The following is a 20,690-nucleotide window of genomic DNA, read 5'->3' on the forward strand; positions in this document are numbered from 1 at the left end:
CAGGAATGCTGGACTGCACCTGCCCTTAAAGGGTCAGAATGCTCTTGCCAAACTGACTTGCCAATTATTCTGTCTTTTGTGGGGAACACATACATGAGCTCCAGCCAGTCAGAAAAAACATGAAAAAAGCAGAGTGTGGAGGCAGAACACATATACAGATGATCCTTTATTCTATGAAGCATTTGAAGTATCTTATGCTCATGAAATTTGGCACAATTACATTTGTGGGGAGGGTTGGAATATATAAATAACTGATTAAAAGGCTGGGGAAATGTTGCTTATTTAAAGATATTTGAGTACCAATACATTTGACATATGTAATTGTCCCTCCATAATCCATAAAGTTAACACAGCATAGATGCAACTAGCCTGTAAAGAAATATATAATGAACTGTTAGATAAATGTATATTAAATAGTGGTAGAGAAGTAGAGATTATATATTTAATAGTGTTATAAGAAAATATAGAAGAGATTTTTCTGCTCTCTGTGTGTCTTTTTGACACAGCTCTCAAAACTCTGGTAAAACAACTTCAAAGCTTGTAAAAAACCAGAAAGCTGTCTTATCTACAGTTGATTCTTGGTCTGTGTAGATGATGGAGCAAAACCAGACAAATGTGTGATTTACTAGCTAGGTACAGCTCTCCCTAGTAAAACAGATTAGGGAGGATGGACACTGACTGGACAGGACTAACCAGCCAGCAACTCCAAGGCCAAAAGAAGCAAATAAGTAAGAATAAGACAACTGTTGTAAAAGACAATGGAACACATGAAAATAATGAAATGACAGCTAGACTGAGTAAGGAGGAAGGTAGCAATGATTACAAAGGATAGATAAGGAGGTACCAATTAGAGTTTTAGCAAGCTTAGTAAAAATGTATGAGAGCTATTATGATGTGTATATGCAATTATATTTGGAATAGAATGATTATAGATAAAGTAGTTTTAATAATTTGTGCTTGCATGATATTATGAGACAAGGTATAGAGGATGTGTGTTTATAAAAGGGAGGGTAGAGCAATGCAGGACACCCACCAGATCAGACCAGCATGGACCTGATGATGACAGAAACAGCCTACGTGCAGCCCAGGACTTGGTAACTGATTGTTATTCTATCTTGCGCTATCTGTTTCACTTATGCTTTATGCTTGATAATGGCATAAAATTTTCTTATTAAAGCTTTAAATTACTTAAGCTTAGTAATTGGTGTGGACTGCTTTTCACTCCATAAGCCTTTCATTGGCTTAGGGGCTATATATGTGTATCTGGCTGAAATGGAGTCCTAAATACTGTTAACCATTTTGCTGCTACCCCTGTGCAATGTTAGAGCACAACAGAGTGAAGTGCCAATGTACGGTTGGACACAATCCAGTTAATGTGACAGGAACATGCCATTGGAATATTGGCACTGCAAAGGGAGCATATTCAGTACATGCTTACTGCAGTGATAATAATGAGCCAGAGTCTGGTCTTGTCACATTGTTATCACATAGCAAAACCCAACTCTTCATGTAAAGACATTCTTGCAGAAAATAACCAAAGCACTCAGATACTACAATGATGGGTGTCAATAAAAGAATTTAATAGAGAATGAGTCTGCTCAGAGCTGTTAGAATGAGAGGTAACATTAACAGAAACATAATGCCTAGAAATTATGCACATAGGTACATTAAAAATGCAGACACAGATAGCAATATAGGAAGTGCATTTAATGCTAGGAACCCAAGAGAAAACCACCGCAGTGGCTGACTGTATCATCTTTGGTGTCATCTTAACAGAAGTAATTTCATATAATTTACTGCAAATAACTTCTCTTCAGCAGGTTTACAGAAACAGGAGAGTCACAAACAGTTAAGAATAGCCTCTTGATTTGCATGTGGCCATATACATCTCAAATCTCCATCATTTTGAGGAACATGATTCATTTTACTCCCAAAGTTCCCTATGTTCCATACAAATTTCTGTATCTTCAGTTTTGTTGTAAAAAATTATTTACATAATAAACACAAATTGCTATTTACACTAAAGGAATGCACTCCAAATAATTAATTTTCCTGCATGCATGATTTGTGTGTTCCTCATTTTTTTGGATCTTTGCGTCACACTACATTCTACATTTGGGCCTTAGCAGGTGTTGAGTTATACCCATGGCTGTTTGTTGCTTTGGTGAAGTACACAAAAGTTATCTATTATGACATTATGGGCATCTAAAAACTAAGTGTCTGAGTGAAAGTGACTCAGAACTTTACACTGGCAACCAGCTGTTTTGAGATCAACCTGAGTGATACATTGGTGGGTCTGAGCTCTTGGATAGTTGCCAGGTGCACCTCTTAACAGAGACAGCTGCAAGAGGAAACGTTAGAAATAGTTATCAGTGAGAATGTGTCTCATCAAACAGCCAAAGTCTTCACTTCAGGATAGAATCAAAGTACAACACTAATCTACCCAGAGGGAGAGGAGTGTGTGTGAAAGGTGTCTCTATGCTGCCTTTAAGAGTTGGCGTTTGGGGAGCTGCCTTTCCTTCTTCCAGATAAGGGTAGAGTTTGGGGGAGCAGGGTAGAGTTTGGGGGAGCTGTATGTCTGTGAAGGATGTCTCTCCTGGTCCATTAGAAGGTCTGGAGGAGCGCTGGTTTGCCTTGACTCCATAGGGGTTGGGGGACGTATATGAATGTTTTCCTTTCCCCTTAAGACAGAGGAGGACAAGCTGCGGCCGCGGGACACTCTCGGAAGCGGCTGGCCCCCTGTCCCTGCGGCCCCTGGAGCAGCGGGGGTTCAGAGTGCTCCTTGTGTTGCCTGCAGGCACCGCCCCCGCACGCCCATTGGCCAGGAACGTGGAACTGCGACCAATGGGAGCTTCGGGGGAGGTACCCACAGGCGAGGGCAGCGCGTGGAGCCATTTGCCCGCCCTGCCCCAGGGGCCGGCTGTTTCCCGGAGTGGTGCGGGGCTAGGGCAGACAGGGAGCCTGTCTTAGCCCTGCTGCGTGCCACTGCCACCCAGGAGCCGCTCCAGATAAGCGATGCCGGGGTGGAGCCAGCACCCCAACCCCCTGCTGCACCCTCTGCCCTGAGCCCCCTCGAACACCTTGCACCCCAACCCTCTGCCCTGAGCCCCCTCGAACACCCTGCACCCCAACCCCCTGCCCTGAGCCCCCTCGAACACCCTGCACCCCAACCCTCTGCCCTGAGCCCCCTCGAACACCCTGCACCCCAACCCCCTGCCCTGAGCCCCCTCGAACACCCTGCACCCCAACCCTCTGCCCTGAGCCCCCTCGAACACCCTGCACCCCAACCCCCTGCCCTGAGCCCCCTCGAACACCCTGCACTCCCTCCCGCACCCCAACACTACGTTCGTGAGCCAAAAAATTTGCCCACCCCTGCCCGAAGAGTTCGGGCAAGAGCTGGGTGTGAGTTGGCATCTCTCTTTGAGAGTTAGGTCGTGTGTTGGGAGGTTTTTTTCTTGTTCCCTACAAGGGTCATGGGGAGTTGTGTATAAGGGTTTCCCTCTTATCCCGTGTAATGCAGGGGGGCAGTTGTGTGGCTCCCCTTGTCTCTTCTCATGGTTAGGGCGGGCGCTTGTCTTCGTGTCCCCTTAAAGGGCGGGCCTGTGTGTGTGTGTGTGGAGGCGGGGGAGATGTCTCCTTGTCAGGGTTTGGGCTGGAACGAGGACGTGGCTCGGCGCCTCGCCTTGCCCCCGCCTTGCGTTGGGGTGGGGGAGGCCTGAGGAAGCGGCCTCGCGGCCAGAGCCCCACGCTCCGCCCCGGCTGACGGGATCGATGCGCGACAATTCGGCAGTGCCATGACTTCCTGCTTCTCGGCCGGGGAGACCGACGCCGGGCTGGGAGCGGGATGGAGCCGCAGCGGAGGCTGAGAGCGGCTCCCACGCGTGGCAGCCGGGGGTCCGGGTGCTGAGCCTTCGTCTCCCCCTGGTGCGTCGGGGGCGCGAGCCATGGGCTCCCAGGACGTGCTGAGCGAGACCACCCGGCTGGCCTCCTCCAGCGCCTTGCTGCAGGTACCCGGACGCTTTATGTCCCCCTCACGGCTCCTCTGCTGGGTGCCCCCCCACGCCCGCGGCGTGCCCCTCCCAGAGCAGGCGGACGCGGCTCCCACTCCCCGCCTTGTCGTGGAAGGAGGGAATCTCCTCTGCGGTGTAAGAGCGAACTCCTCCGAGCGGGGGCTGCCGGCGGCCAACCTCCTGCGTGTCGCCATAGCGTGTCGTGACACTTGACCGCGCACGGAGACCAGCTAGGTTCAGTCTTCCTCTCCTATTCTCATCCCTTTCTCTGGCTCGGTTATTTTCATAACTGAGGTTCGCCTTCTTGAGTTTTGCAGGTTCTCTCTTGTGTCATTTGTGCTTGGCTTCCTGCAGTGCCCACTGGCTGCTGTTTTGAGTTCCTACTTATTTCTGGGTCTGTTACAGATGAAAACAAAGCTGTTCTGCAGGCAGTCTCAAGGCTTGTGCCCTGTCCCATAATAGGTTACTGGTGAGAGGACACAATTAAGCAACATAAGACAAAAGCTAAATAGATAGCATCATGGTCACTGGTCAGGAGAACTAGGGTCTTTTAGCTCTGCCACAGACCTGCTGTAGTCATCTTATGCAATCCATTTCATCTGTGAAGCAGAGAAAATGTTTTCTTCCTTGGTTAGTAAGTTTGTGCTTACAGTATACTTAAGGTGCCATTGCACCTCCATGTTCCCTATAAGTAATTTTTATTTTCCAGACGAGCAATGCATTTGGCATGTGAGTTGTTTCTAATTTCAATTATTTCTAGGTAAATTGATGCTGTATGGGTGGTTCTCAACCTTTACAGACTACTGTGTGCCTTTCAGGAGTCTGAGGCCCAAGTGCTGCCACCCAGGCTGAAGCATGTAATTTAGCTTCTCAAGGCCTCCTGTGGCATAGGGCCCTGGGCAAGAGCCCTGCTTGCCACCCTCTAACACTGGCACTGCACTTGTGGTGCCCCTAAACCTGTCCTGTGATCCCATTGTGGAGTCACAACCCCCGTGTTGAGAAACAATGATGTAGATGAGTTGACGTATCGTACCCTAGTTGAGACCCATTGATTTAGATAGCAAATAGTAAAAATAATTGTCCATGGGGTTAATCCTGTGAGATACTGGACGTCTCATCTGAGTTGAGCACATATCCTCATCAACTTCAGTAGGAGCTGAAAGAATTCAGTACCTTTCAGAAGATGCTTGGCTCTGCACAGGATCTGGTTCCTTGTTAAGATTGATATTGGTCCATATTTGAAAGTATCTAATGCAACTTATTCTGTGTGTTTTCTTCACAGATATTGTTTCGGGTGATTACTTTTGGCTTAAATGCATTTACTCTCCGCTATGTATCAAAAGAAATGATTGGCCTTGTGAATGTAAGGTAATGAAGAATAGAATTGATGGTGAATGATTCCAATATAGAAGTTTGTCATGTTGTTCCTTTTCTAAATACAAATGAAGTACCCAGGCTTTCCATAATGCAAGATTTTTAAAAAGTGGGTGCATGGTAGCATAATGAAGATGCTGATGTCAGTACACTTTAAAGGCTTGAAGTAAGATTATATGCCTTGTATTTAAAAACAAATTCTTACCCATGTTGCGAGTAACACTTCAGAAAAAAACCTCTAACAAAGTACTTCTTGGATTTTTTATGCTGTTTGCTTTTTGGAATTCTCTAAATCTGAGCAACGGAAGTATATCAATCCATTTTGCTTTCTGCCTCATGGACTAGCAGGATGACTAAGTGAAATGTTTAGAACTGTTTCCAGTGGCATTAGAAACATTTCTGTCTGAATTTTGAACTGTACAATGGTGTGCCTGTAATTTGTGATAAGAGTAGCTTGATAATGTTCAGTTTTGAAGTTATGAATGAGTAACTGACTACTAGGTTCTTAATATTCAATGTTGAACATACAGATACCTGGTGTGGGTTTTTGCAAATCTTAAGCAAATTGGGTAGAGTATTCCTTCCAACTTCCATGGGACTTGCTTAAACCTTACCTGGTAAAGGTTGGAGCATCCATTTGAAAAACGCTGCTGTACTCTTATTCTTTTCCTGCCCGTCAGGAGAACTGTATGTTAACAATTTACCACGTGAGGGGAAAAAAAATACAATTTGCCTCTATCTGTATTAAACCTTATGACACCACATCTTCCCCCGTTGGGGACAAATTCATCAACCCTCTATTATGCACGATTTTTATTATAAGATCATCTATTAGAAATAAGTTTTTGCTTCATGGTATTTAAACTATGTTTATAGGTAAAGTGGCTTTGTCAGTTTAGTTTTTAAATGTCAGTTTAGCCGCTGTAGTGCTGTACATGAAGACAAGCCCTCAAAAGAATCACTTTATCTTTTTATCCCCTTTCTTTAGGCTAACACTGCTTTATTCTACAGTTGTTTTCTTAGCCAGAGAGGCATTCCGTAGGGCTTGTTTGAGTGGCAGCACAAAGCGAAATTGGACCAAAACTATTAATCTTTTGTGGCTAACGTAAGTTTCCTTTTGAGATTCTTATTTATTCCAGTCTATGTTTATAAAAGTATTCATTGCCAGATGTCTGAGCACATATAAAGACGAAAATATGTATTTACCTAACTAGACTACTGTTCCAGGAAGTAGCAAATTATGATCTCCTCAGTTGCAGCCTCAAGACAAAGTTTCAAGGCATTAGATTAAATGGGGTTAAAAGTATTTTGAGATCTACTGACGAAAAGTGCTGTATGAGAGTTGAGTTAAGTATTATTGTTTATACTATGCTCTTAGTATCCATGGCCTTGGCCTCTTTTGGAGCTATACTAGGGAAGTAAATTCTATAGTCAAGATACACACAAGGGAAAATCTGATTATTTAGGAACATGTACTTCAAAAGTATTAGAACTAGAGGTTCTTATACAGCATTCATCACCATAGTACCTGAACGCCTTCTCGTAGTGCCTTAAGCTTTGTGACTAACTTCTGTCATATGTGTTTGCCTATCTTCTCCCAGTGGGGAGAAGTAAAACCGAAAATGAAGGTTTTCATTTATGTGGCAGATCCAAGTTTGGATCTAGAGCTTGATTCCAAATCTCTTTGGGGTTTGGAGCACTGCAAAAGCACTGTGGGTGGCCCCTGAGGGCACGGCTATCTTCGGTTACTTTAGAGGCTAATTAAGTACTAGAACTGCCTGCTCCTGGAGGAAGCAGAGTACAGCTTTTGCTTAGTAGGTCCGGTACAGGACGTTGGAGTGGAAGTGTGAATAGGAGAATGAGAAATCAGAGAAACACTTTGTCCTCCCCTCACCCACAAAACTGCCATGTTTAGATAAGATCAGAGGTTTGCTTATGTTTTCAGCTGTGGAAGACGCAAAACTAGGTGTCTAGCCAAAATGCCTAGCAGCCAAAGTGTGTTAGATTCTACAGGTTTGTCTATGCAAACATTTAGTTCATGGCAAGCTGGGGTGTGAATCTAGCCGATCATGAGCCTGCTGTGCACAAAGTGTCCATGTGAACCTTGCTGACATGCACTGACAGTTCCTTAGTGTACTTTATGGGCCCTGCTTTGAAATGGGAGTAGATCAAAGCACACTAAGGAACTGTTAGTGTGTGTCAGCAGGGTCCACATGAACACTTAGTGTGCCCCAGCTTGTTGTGAACAAAGTGTTCCTGTAGACAAGCCTTTATTTAGTATTAATTTTATTATTGTATAACTTACATAGCAGTAGTAGCTGAAACCAGCCAGTCAGGGCGCTGTTGTACTAGGTGATGTAAAAATCTTGTTACTGTCCATATTGCTTAAATTTAATTACAAATAGTTATTTCAGGTATGGTAAAGCAGATAAATAAAAAGGCTTCTATTTGTATTAAATAAATAATTAGTGTAGTCATCCATAATTGAAATTGTGCTAGTAATGATGATTTGCCGTGGTTGTAACTGTTAGTGCTAAATCTCCAAGAGAAAGCAGTATTTCCTACTTATTTGTGTGTTCCAGGGGCTTTTGCTATGGCTTTGTTTCCAGTCTGGGTTATCATAGGGCAAGATAAATTGTACAGTAACTCCTATTTCTATACTGTTACTTTATTAGCAGCATAATGCAGTCATCATTAGTATTTTGTAACTTATTAAAAGATTTAGTATGTCTTTCTATATCCTTACTGAAGACTGGCCTTTTCAGAAAGAAGGGTCTGTCTTACAACCATGCAATTGGTCCCCTAGAGGTGAGGAAGTTGTCTGCAGCCTCTTATGTGATGCACTTGAAGAGGCACTGAGTGGGGTAGGCCTATAAAAAGAAGTTAAAGGAGTTTGTTAGAGATCTTTTTAAAACAACAGCAACAGTGGGCAGGGGTTTTTTTTGGGGGTGGGGTGGGGGAGCAGTTAAAAAGTGGGTGGTAATGGTTTGAACTTTTTCTATTAGAATGTTTAAAGTATTTATGTAAATATAATCACCACAAAGAAATTAAATATGAATACTTGTATCCTGTAGTATCAATTCAAATATTTTAATTTTATATAGCAAAGTGAAAACTGCATGTTTCCTTCCTCTTTTGCTTGCAATATGTGATCACTTAATTTAATTTGTTTTTTGCCATTTAGACAAGCGCCCCTATAACTCAGAAAAACAACTTATTTGACTTTATTTATTTTAGAGTTCCTTTGGGGGTTTGTTGGTCACTGTTTCTGGGCTGGATCTGGCTACGGTTACTTGAAGTTCCTGATCCTAATGCAGTTCCCTACTATAAGATTGGAGTAGTTGCATTTGGTCTTTCTGCAGTGGTTGAACTTCTAGGAGAACCATTCTGGGTTTTGGCACAAGCACATTTGTTTATAAGGCTTAAGGTTAGTAAAATGAGCACTATACATACATATATTGGACAATGATGGAGAAAGTCTTGATTGAGGTAGTCAAAGATGACTGGGGTATTTAATCACATAACTCTGAATGAAGTTAAAGAGTAGTGTGATGAGATCCCTTTGGCCTTGAAAGTCTGATACCTAATATTTAACACATGTTTTTAAATGTACATACATAATAAGTGAATATGCAGTTTGTGTACTCTTCAGATCTTCTGGCTGATGCAGTTGGCAGTGAATGTGTTCTTTTTTTTTCTTTAGGTAATTGCTGAAAGTCTTTCAATAATCTCCAAATGCATTTTGACAGTTATTTTAGTAGTTCTGTATCCACAATGGGGACTTTACATTTTTTCTTTGGCTCAGGTAAGTTTTTTTTTCTCTGTGTTCTCTACTGTATATTTGTGATTCACCAAACGTCTGTTTGCTGCTGCCTCTTGGATTTAGCCAATTAACTAATTCTGAAAGTAAGAGGAAGATGCTTCTGCAATATTGTACAGAATACTGTTCTTGTATATTGATGTCTACTACACACTTAGCATTGTGACTGACCCAGTTTAGTGCTAACGGAAACACGCATCAGGTTTTATGTATGCATGCACATTATCCAAATATGGACACTTATTATTCTCTTATTATTTCTAATTCACTTATACATGCTAATGATTGGTATGCTTAATCATTGAATTTGTTACTTTGAATTCCTACTGTTTGCGACAGGAGATGACGATGTGTGCACCAGTTCAACAAATATGTTTTGATTTTTTCCCCCTTATTGTAGTAAAGATCAGAAGAGAAATGCATATGGAAATAAGATCTTGAGTTCTTAAGCAAAGAATTTCAATGATAAATATGACCAAATAGATCAATGTTTATATGTAATAACTGGCATTTAAGATTTGAGAATATATTCCAAACTAAGAGAGCCTTTGTGCAGACTAAACGCTACCACACTACAGAAAAATAACAAGTATTTAAAGGCCTGAGCCTATTGTGCTAGGCACTGTAGGAACATAACGGACCTGCCCCCAAGACTTCATCAGACTGATTTATAATCATAGCAGTTGTGTGGATGGTGAAATAATCTATGGACTGAATCAGGATTGAAAGACAGCTGTTCCTCTGTTAAGTACATGCTTGAACACCTTACTTTAGGGCATAACAAACTGAAGCAATTACATATTTTTGTCTTCATAACCCGTTTTAATTTAGGGTCTAAACCTGCAAAACTCTACTTCACAGTAAGAATTTGTAAGATCAGGCCCTTAGATTGCAAATACCCTGCCTTTAATTTTTCTGCAAAATGTAGTGCATACCTGTGGTGTTACATAATATTAATGCTGTCTGTCACTGTAGTTGCAATCAATCCTTCCATTTAGGTCCCCCTTTTACAGACATTAGTATAATTTGGCTGCAAATTTCAACTGTCTTGAATAATTTATAAACCTCTTCTCCCTATGTAAGTGCTTGTGGGACAGATCAATAAAATATATTCTATGAATTAATTAAAGCTTTATAATTAGATATCTACTAACTAGGACAAATGAATTGGACAACAGAAGACGAAAACAGTGCAGTGAAAAGCTTCTGGGATCTCAGAGCTTGGCTCCAAACATCTACACTGCACTTTTTAGCCCAGGGGTGGCCAACCTGAGCCTGAGAAGGAGCCAGAATTTACCAATGTACATTGCCAAAGAGCCACAGTAATACGTCAGCAGCCCCCACCAACTCCCCCACCCTGCTCCCAGCACCTCCCACCCACCGGCAGCCCTGCTGATCAGCATCTCCCCTGTCCTCCCTGCACCTCCCGATCAGCTATTTCGTGGCATGCAGGAGGCTCTGGGGTGGAGGGGGAGGAGCAAGGGCATGGCAGGCTCAGGGGAGAGGGCGGGAAGGGGTGGAGTGGGGGCAGAGCCTGTGGCAGAGCCAGGGGTTGAGCAGTGAGCACCCCCCGGCACATTGGAAAGTTGGCGCCTGCAGCTCCAGCCCCGGAGTCGGTACCTATACAAGGAGCCACATATTAACTTCTGAAGAGCCGCATGTGGCTCTGGAGCCACAGGTTGGCCACCGTTGTTTTAGCCCTTCAGCCTGAACCCTGCGAGCCTGAATCAATTGACCTGGGTCAGCTGCAGCCATGCTGAAAATATTTTGTTGCAGTGCAAACATAACCAATTTTAGGGTGGAGTGACACAGATTGGGGCCAGTAATGTTAAAATGTGCTGATTTAAAAAAAAAAAAAAAAAAAGTTATGGGATTTTTGTGTTAAGGTGACTAGTGATAGTAGTAATTTGGTTTAGAACATTTGTTTGTAAACTATTCCTTCACTCAGTCTACTATTTGACAATTCAGAATAATTGTGAGGTATTCAATTATTATTTAGCTGGGAATCCTAGTATGTAGTTCTAAATCTGTAGTTTATATTATGTTTCATATCTTTTCTTTCAGCTTTTATACACCAGTATTCTGGTGCTGTGCTATGTAATGTATTTCATGAAGTTTTTGGGTTCTCCTGAATCAACAAAGAAATCTTTTCCAGTTTCTAGAATGACAGATCTGTTACCCAACTTGACTGAAGATCAGGTAAATTGCAGAGCTTAAAGTTTTTAATATTGTAGTCTTTCATGAATGAGGGAATTTCAAATTTGGTTTTGCTGAATAAGGAGAAACTACTTGACTAATACCCTCTTAAGTGTGACTTTGCAGGATGTAGCCTCCTTGCAGAGGAAACAGTTGAGCAAGAACAAACAAGTTGGGTAAATTATTCTTGTAATGGTTCTCTTTGTATTAATAAAGCTTTTATTACTATTTAACACATGGCCACCACCTCACTCTGTGGTCAACACTCTGATTCCCCCAAGCTTCTTAAGCACTATTTATTGAAGTGAGAAATGAGATCAGTTATTAATTAGTTAATTTCTTCAATGCAGGATTGTTTCACTGAAATATATTTTCTAGTGTTTTTTGCATAGACCTTTAATAAGAATGTAGCTGCATGTAACAATGAATAGAATGAGCATTTGTGATTGAATTCCAAGCAGGTTAGTTTCTCTCCTAAAGGAATGATAATCTCACTATTATGCCGTGGGAGTTTTCTACCCAATGTTTTTTGGAAAATACTGAACTCTGAAATTTTCAGAATCCCTTATTCAGCAAAAAATGTTCCATTCTCTTCATAGATAGGATCCTGAGGAAAATCGTGATTTAATGGACTGGGCAAAATTAGCCCAATGCCCAAATTTTTCCAACAGCTGGGAGGCAGAAGTGGACACATGTGCTCACTGGTCTGGTGCTCAGTGCGGTGGTGGCAGTCTTGCCTCTCATAAAACTGGCTGTTGAGTCCACTCCCGAACTGCTGCAGTTTACTCTGGCTGCTGCAGACTTCTTCCGTGCTCTCTTCCTGTCTCCTTCTCGGTGTCTACCTGCCTCCCCAAGGTGGCTTACCTGCTACAGGCTCAGTGGCTGTTTTTATCTGAGGCAGCACTGCTGTCCTTTGGTGCATATGAACAGCTGCAGACTCAGCAGGGAGGCAGAAGTTGCACCAGCTGCTGGGTCTTCCCCTCCCACCCCCCCCCCACCCCCCTAAATGCTGTCCAAAATGATGCTGCTGTCCATTACTAGCCACACCATGCATGAGACCTGCATGTACAGATGCCTGCTTCTATCTTCCTGCTGTCAGAAAAAATCGCAACAATTTAGAGGGTGGACTCAGCAGTTGGTGTGTGCTCCTGTCTCCCCAGTGAGGCTGCAGGTGCTCATATTCCAAGTGGTGGTGGCAGCACGGCCTTGCATAAAAGCAGCAGCTGAGTCTGAAGCAGATGAGTCAACTTGGCAGGCACTAAGCAGAAGAAAGGAAGAGGAGGAGGAAAAAGTCTACAGTTGCCAGAGTAAGTTGCAGTGGTTTGGGGGGTTTTGGCATCCAGTTTTATGCAAAAGGGTGAAGTAGTGACCTTTTGCTGACTGCACTTTGTGCACATCCTGTGAAAAATTTTGTAGAAAGCCTTGTTTGCTTTAAACCCTGCATACGTATTCAAGAAGTCAATGGAATGTAAAATAACACCCATTAACTTTTAGCCTAAAATGGCACTGCCAGTAAATCTGAGCAGTAGTATGAGCTATAGATGCTAACTAAACTTTTCATGTCAGTCATGATTATTACAAACCATTTCATGCTGCTTCACCTGATGAGCTCTAAGGCACAGCTAAATCTGTTATTGCTAACAAAAAGTGCTCGTAAACAATATAGAACGCAGTTCGCAATGTTACTGTAGCTGTGTTGGTCCCAGGATATTATAGAGACAAGGTGGATGAGGTAATATCTTTTATTGGAGCAATTTCTGTTCAGCTCTGGGCTGAAGAAGAGCTCTGTGTAAGCTCAAAAGCTTGGCTCTTTCACCAACAGAAGTTGGTCCAGTAAAAGATATTACTTCACCCACTGTATCTCTCTAATCTAGAGCGTTAACAGAAATAGTGTTACTCATCTCAAGAATTAAATAAATCACTATTTTAAAAAATGCATTCACAGTTAAGCAAAAGGGAACCAAAGGAGGGTTTGTCTGCTCTGTCAACATAAGACCTCAGAGTGGGAATCTTTGCTTCAACTTGTCTTTTGGCTGTGATTTAGTTAACCAGGGATGATTTGGCCACAAATCTCAATATATTAAACCTTTCATTGTTCACAATTACTGCACTAGGCATCTCTTTCTTAACTAGAGAGGCATTTAAATATTAATAGTTTGCTTCCTAGGACTTGGAGCACTTGCATGCCTTTCCAATTCGATGTAGACCTTATTCTCTCCTACTCCTAAATATGGGAAGCATGAACATCAAATCACTTTCTCCATGCTTACTAATGCTTCTACAGCAGCACTGTGTTCTCCCTTCTTTCAGCCTTTCCCAGTTGCATCCAAGGCAGAACTTTATTGAGAACGACTTACTCCAGGGGTGGGCAAACTATGGCCTGTGGGCTGGATCCAGCCCGCCAGCTGTCTTAACCTGGCCCTCGAGCTCCTGCTGGGGAGCAGTGTCTGGAGCTTGCCCCACTCCGGCGCTCCAACCAGGGAACAGGGTCGGGGCCACTGTACGCGGCTCCCGGAAGCCACGGCATGGCCCCCCTCCAATGGGGAATAAGCAGTGTATTCACATATTATCTTGCAATTCTGATTCTCAAAATCAACTCCAATGGTTAAATCACAGTACGTATTTCTTTCTTGCAGACTGTGGTAGACTGGAAAGAGGCTAGGTTGACTTGGAGCTTCTTTAAACAATCTTTCTTGAAACAGATGTTGACAGAGGGTGAGTATTATGTGCCCTTGTCATGCCTGTCCATGGTTGGAAAGACCTTGGTGTTGCTTGTTTGGCTGTCAATTCGATAGCAAGAAACCGCAGATAACATTTGGTTGAAAAGAATCACAGAAGACTAGTAGTAGTGTGGTGGTGATACTGACACCCGCAATAGGAAAGGAGTCATCAGCATATTGGTGGCCCAGCCTTGTTTTCTGCACTTTTTCCAGTAGAGCTGAGCAGAACATTTTTTGGCTGCATGAAATCTGTAAGGGTAACTGTGACTGAATATATCCCTGTACATCTACATCCCTATATACACCCTACACTATTGGGACAATGTTTGTGCAAGGTATGCCTTATAAGGTATTGTTTAAAAATCCATAACTTGCTGATCAATAATATGGCAAAATGCATATAGGAACATTATATGTGAAGTTATGAACATAAGCTGAAATCATGACTGAAGTATGTTTCCCAAATGTTTGGGGAGTGGCTAAATCAATTCCTCACAGACAAAGGGAAGCGGATGCCAGTCAGGTGTCATCAAGGCTGATGAACCATTACCTGCTAAGTGACCTTTCTTTGGCAAGGAAGGGGGTAAGGACAAAAATCTACATCTTAGCAAAAAAGCATTCTTTTCTTCACTGGATTGCCTGTCACCTTGCTTCCATCTGGAAATGCTTCTCAAAGGAGAACAGGACAATAAAAGAAGGGGCAGACACTCCAAGACATCTTCCTCTCTTTCACTGTAATTCTCTGGCACCACACCTAAAAAGGCAAAAGAAAACAGCCATTGGACTCTGGAGGGTGAGGGGTGGGGTGGTAGTGGTGGTCCTGACCTGAAGAATTTGGTCAGTAATCTTGTTGGAAGCATGTGGTTAGAAAGTTTTTTTTCTTTGCAACTATGTTAGTTTCTTAAGTAGGAGCAAGTAAGTATTTTATCTTTATTTTTCTTGTAACCATTACTGACTTTTATGCCTCATTACTTCTTTGTAGTTTTACTGTTTAATATAATCCAGTGTGTTTAGGTTGGAGGGTCTGGGTAACTATTTAAGGTAATAAGATGGCACATGATTCCTTTAAAGGAATAATAGATTAACTATATTTGTACCGTCCTGGAGACGGTGGGGCAATGCAGGACAGTCATTTCTGGGGGATGATCTGGGACTGTGGGTGTGTTGGAGTCACCCTGCAGTATAACCAAGGCTGGTGAGAGGCAGGGTGTAGCTGGCAGACTTCAATTATGCACAGACACTCAGTATGTAGCTTGCCTGCTGGATGGCTGAGTGGCCCAGGTGGGAGCTACGACAGCAAGGCATTGTAAGTAAGGCTACGATTTTTGTCATGGATATTTTTAGTAAAAGTCAGGGACAGGTCACGGACAATAAACAAAAAATCACAGGAGCTGTGACCTGTCCCTGACTTTTACTAAAACATCCCTGACAAAATGGGGAGGGAGGAGGGTCCAGCACCCTGCCCCCTCCCCGCTGCAGCACCTGAGAGCTGCAAGGACTCCGTTGCCCAGTGCTGGGAGCTGCGGGGTAGGGAAGGGGGAATTCCCCTGCTGCCCGCTGTGGCAGAGGAGCTGTGGGGGGGGGGGGCGGGTAGGGGGGTTCCTGCCAGCGACGGAGGCTGAGTAGCCTTGGGGGTGGGCTGAGCAGCCCTGGGGTCCCTCTGCTGCTGCCGGCTGGAGGCTGGGAGCTGCGTGCCCTCCCTCCACCCCCCCGGCCTGTGGCCCCATATCAGCTCCAGGGTTCCGCTGCTGCCAGTGGCAGGAAGCTACAGGGGGGGCTCCAGCTGCTCGCGGTGGCTGAGCTGCTGTGGGGGGACCCCTGCTAACAGTGGTAACTGGGCAGCTCAGGGGTTGCTGCCAATGGCAGCGGTTGGTCAGTTGTGGTGAGTCCCGCCACCCACAGCTGCTGGGCAGCTGCAAGAGGGTCCTCTGCTGCTCAAGAGGATGGGCTGCTGTGGGGTCTCCTGCTGCCAGCAGCACGGAGGTCGCTGGAAGTCATGGATTCCATGACTTTCGTAACCCCTATGACATAATTTTACCCTTAATTGTAAGGCACCCAAGGTTGCAGGGCAGGGGTGACATGCCCCTCCCCCCACACTAGCCTGGATTGTGCCCTGATATGTCACAGTAAATTTTTAGCATTTTTTTAATGTATATTATAGTAAAGCATGAGAACTCCACTGTGGTAGAGCCTCTGTGCTGTACTGGTTCAGCATATGAGCCTTTTGGCCTTGGAAACTTTTTCAGATTTGTTCTAACATTAATGAACGTGAGTTTGGCCATCAGTTGTAGCTGATATTTGCCCACTCCACATTTTGTCTTTTTAAAAACACACTCAAAAACCAGATGCTTTATGTAAGAAAATGAACTCAACAAATCATGAAGAGTGGAATGTATGGAACAGAATCAATTTAAGGATTATGTTTTCTCACACACTCTTAAATGTTTCATCTTAACAGTGTTCACAAATTAAGTATCGATACGAGATTTGGGGATGTATATGCCACAATGTAAACCCAGGGTTAGTAGAAGTCAAATTAGCAGACCCTGGTTTGTTAACCTGGGGCTTACATATTCGTGTGGATGCTCAAACCTTAGGTTAACAAACACTGCATTATACTGGCCCAAGTCCAACTATGCATATCCCAGATTTCCTAGTGCCCTCTGAACTTGTGGCTGCTTTCCCCCTTTGTTCATAGTGCAGTATGGATAAACTTGACTGTTTAGAAAACAAAGAAAGTTGGCCCGTGGGATTGTGGGATACTTTTTGGTGGACTCCCAGAGCACAAGTCCATTTTGGCTGCGTCTACACTGCAAAGCAATGGGGCTTGAACCCTGGGTCCTGGCTTGACTTAGGCTCGGACCCTCCACCCCTGTGGGGTCTTGAGACCCTGAGTCTGAGCTCTGGTTTTAGCATGATTTGTGTGTGGATGAAAGGGGGGTTAGGCTTGACCCTGAATTTGAACCCTGGGTTTACATTGCAGTGTAGACATAGCTTTAGGGTTTTCTGTGGCAGTAGAAATAAATTTAAATATTGAGCAAGTCCGGAACATCATTTACGTTGTTCCAGTTTAGGTCGCTCTTTATTCCTCATTTTCTTGCCTTTTTCCTAGTTAAAGTCTCCTGTGTATATAATAATATGAGTGTCCAGCATCTCCTGCACTGAGAAGAGGAAGTAAGTCTTAAAAGGTGGATCACTGCAAAATACAGATGCTGGTGATACATACTAATTATTGTATTTTATGGTTAATCTGGAGCTTGAGAAAGCTGGGTCATGTCTGATCCATTTTGGAACCGTTCTGAAAGTTTTATATTAGTCGCATTGCTGTTGATTTCTGGGATGCATTAAACATGATGGATTTAATTCAAGAACAGATAGATTTCTTTACTGATCAGTGAAGACAAAGTGTTCTTAAAGTGTCCACAGATTTTGTTGTTTCTATTTCTAGCTGTCCAACTCAACACTTTGGGTTTCCACGATATGCTATGCATCCGATGAAGTGAGCTGTAGCTCACGAAAGCTCATGCTCAAATAAACTGGTTAGTCTCTAAGGTGCCACAAGTACTCCTTTTCTTTTTACGAATACAGACTAACACGGCTGTTACTCTGAAACTTTGGGCTTGACTTTCAGAGCTGCTTCCACCTTCAGTTCCCATTGACTTCAATTCATGCCAGGCCTACGGTGTAATTAGTAGCCATTCTTGAAGATTTTTTACCTTTTCATTTGGCTTCCTCACAACATTGCCTGCTACAAGTATATGAATAAAAACTGGAAAAGGATATAGGTACTAACATTCATTGTTAGTTGTTAATTTCTTTGTTTTGAATTTACAGGTGAAAGATACGTGATGACTTTTTTGAATGTGCTAAATTTTGGAGACCAGGGTAAGCATGATATATTACCAAGTGGTAACAAACTTATTTGGTTTATGCTTTTACATAAAACTTTGAAATTAAGACACCACATTGAAAAGGTATTTTGAAACTTCAGAGATGATCTCAAAGCCTTAATGACTTTGTACTGAAATGATGGGGAAGTGCGAGATGTAGAGAGAGATGTTGGTAGTTTATGATCAAAGGCTTTAATTTTATGTTTCTCTTGATGAAAATTTTTCCCATAGTAATTGAGAAGGAAAGAACATTGTACATTTTGCAGTGTATCTTACTTAGCACTTTTTAAAAATGGTTTTTGCCTCCTTTTGAGGATTTTGCTGCCTTCACTTCTCTCTTTGAATGTGTGCATTTATTGCATTTGATTTCTCTGCTTGTTATTCCAAGGCACCAGCAACTCAAATTTAAAAATAATCAATGATGTTGCATTAGTGTAACACTGTATTTTTCCAGGGTTGGGAAACTATCTGGGGCCATTATTTCATTCATAGGTCATGGTCCTGAAAAGAGTTATGTATGAGTAGTCATGTTGTAGTAATGAACAGTAGTTTTTGCAAGATTGGACCCTACTCAACTTCTTATTGGGGGTAGAATTGTTAGAAGAGTGCTGTAGAGTGTCATTCTGGTAGCTTATATAAAATTCTTCCATTTGAATGAAAACAAAAATGACCTTGCATTTGAAGATGGCTATTCCCTTTTTTTGAGTTCCTGAAGTCCTGATATTGTACCCATTCAGTGAAACAACATTTGTTCTGTGGTGTCTACTGACCTTATCTCAAAGAGTTTTTCCTACAATCATCCCCTGCTGATGTTAATGTAATTTGAGGGGCATTTGCATATAAATTAAGTTTCACTCAAACTTGTCTTTCTGTCCAAAAGTGAGATTTGCAATTCCAGCGGCTTACTGCTATCAATGTGTTTAGGTCCAAAATCCTTATGGATCGGAATACTGCTTCTTTTATATGGAGAGACAAAGTGCTGTTTGTTTTATGACTATTCACCAGAAATGTCAGCTCAAAAGGAGCTTGTGTGCACATAACTTTTTAAGATCTAGAACTAGGAAGCTGAAAATAAAATATTTTATAAAAGTTAATATATTGTTTCTCTGTTTTTGTTTTCTTTAAGGTGTGTATGACATAGTGAATAACCTTGGTTCTCTGGTGGCTAGATTTATCTTTTTGCCAATAGAGGAGAGTTTTTACATTTTCTTTGCTAAGGTGCTGGAAAGAGGGATGGATGTAAAGCTACAGAAACAAGTAGGTTGAGTGTAATTCTAAATGAGTAAACATCTGCTATAGAACTGTGCTTTAAAATAAGTAAAGAACTAATCATAAAAATCTACTAGCTCCTACAGGGAGTAAGTTTTTTTCCTTCAATATTTAGGGGAAGGGAAAGGGTGGGAAAGTCATTGCAAAAGTGTGTTCCTCAAAGACTGTAGAAGTCAGAACACAGACATCTGCACTGTCAAATTTCTTAATCCATTTTGGTTAATTAGGGTGCCAAATCTAATCAAGTTTTTTTTTTTTGCAGGATCACGACTAAGAATGTTTTTTTTGGAGGGTCAGAGTTGTAAAAAGAAGTGAAATAGAAAATAAAGAAGGGTTGGGGAGGGGTGAAAGAGTATTAAAATAAACCAACTGGTAAAATGCTAATAGGTCATCCCATCTCAAAAAAAGATACATTAGAAATTTTGGAAAAGTACAGAGGAGGGCAACAAAAATGATTATGGGTATGGAACAGCTTCGATGTGAGGAGAGAGAAAAAAGACTGGAACTTTTCAGCTTCGAAAAGAGATGGGTGTGAAGGGGACAGGAATGTGATAGAGGTCTATAAAATCACAAATGGAATGGAGAAAGTGAATAAGGAAGTGTTATTTACCCCTTCATTTACCACAAGAACTAGGGGTCACCTGATGAAATTAATAGGCAGCAGGTTTAAAACACAAGTATTTCTACACACAATGCTTAATCAAAGTGTTAAACTCATAGCCAGGGGATACTGTGAAGGCCAAAAGTATAACTGGGCTCAAAAAATAATTAGATAGGTCCATCAATGGCCGTTATGGTCAGGAATGCCAACCCCATGCTCTAGGTGTTCCAGAAGCTGTGACTGGATGAAAGGGGGTGGACCATTCAATTATTACTCTGCTCTGTTCATTCCCTCTTAAGCATCTGGCACTGACCACTATGGGAAGACAGGATGCTGGGATAGATGAACCATTGGTCTGGCCCAGAATGGCCACTCTTACGTTCTTAAGTAAAAATGAATAAAGGGAACAAAACTCCATAGTATGGTATTTCCCAGAATGTTCGCTTCAATGTTAATACACTGCGAAATAGTTTTACATAAACCTTACCCAACTCATTTGCACACACTCCATTTAGGTTGTCTTATTCTAGGTTAACTGACAAAAATGCTCCTAGTTACTTTGTGCAATGCTTTGAAAATATATGGAACTCAACAAGTACTATATAGTCGTATTGCCACTTACTACACTAAAAAAAGAGGGTTTTTTTTCAGTTTTGAAAGAGAATAATCAGATGGGACTATAACTGAGCTATTTGAGATTATGAAGTGCATAGTAAAAACTGCCTTGTACTGCCTTTTCATGGTGGTAAATAACTGTACAACAAGGGAAGTGGGAAGTGAATTATAGATGCAAGTCTATGTAAGGAATAC

The 20,690-nt window shown here is 42.3% G+C and overlaps 1 protein-coding gene across 3 annotated transcripts in view; it reads left to right on the forward strand.

The window, feature by feature from the left end:
• The first annotated feature begins 3,578 nt into the window (after positions 1-3,578).
• The window catches only part of RFT1 (RFT1 homolog), a 34,598-nt gene continuing 17,486 nt past the window's right edge, over positions 3,579-20,690 (forward strand). Inside the window, exons 1-9 of one of the 3 annotated variants that reach the window (XM_037905908.2) lie at positions 3,579-4,007; positions 5,293-5,378; positions 6,373-6,489; positions 8,622-8,811; positions 9,088-9,189; positions 11,269-11,403; positions 14,037-14,115; positions 17,955-18,005; positions 19,137-19,267. In XM_037905908.2, the coding sequence (XP_037761836.1) occupies positions 3,945-4,007; positions 5,293-5,378; positions 6,373-6,489; positions 8,622-8,811; positions 9,088-9,189; positions 11,269-11,403; positions 14,037-14,115; positions 17,955-18,005; positions 19,137-19,267 (954 nt within the window). In that variant the 5' untranslated portion in view covers positions 3,579-3,944. The other 2 variants (XM_043550605.1, XM_043550604.1) reach the window with 2 other exon arrangements.

Source organism: Chelonia mydas, chromosome 7 (genome assembly GCF_015237465.2).
Source record: "Chelonia mydas isolate rCheMyd1 chromosome 7, rCheMyd1.pri.v2, whole genome shotgun sequence".
NCBI classification, from domain to species: domain Eukaryota; kingdom Metazoa; phylum Chordata; order Testudines; family Cheloniidae; genus Chelonia; species Chelonia mydas.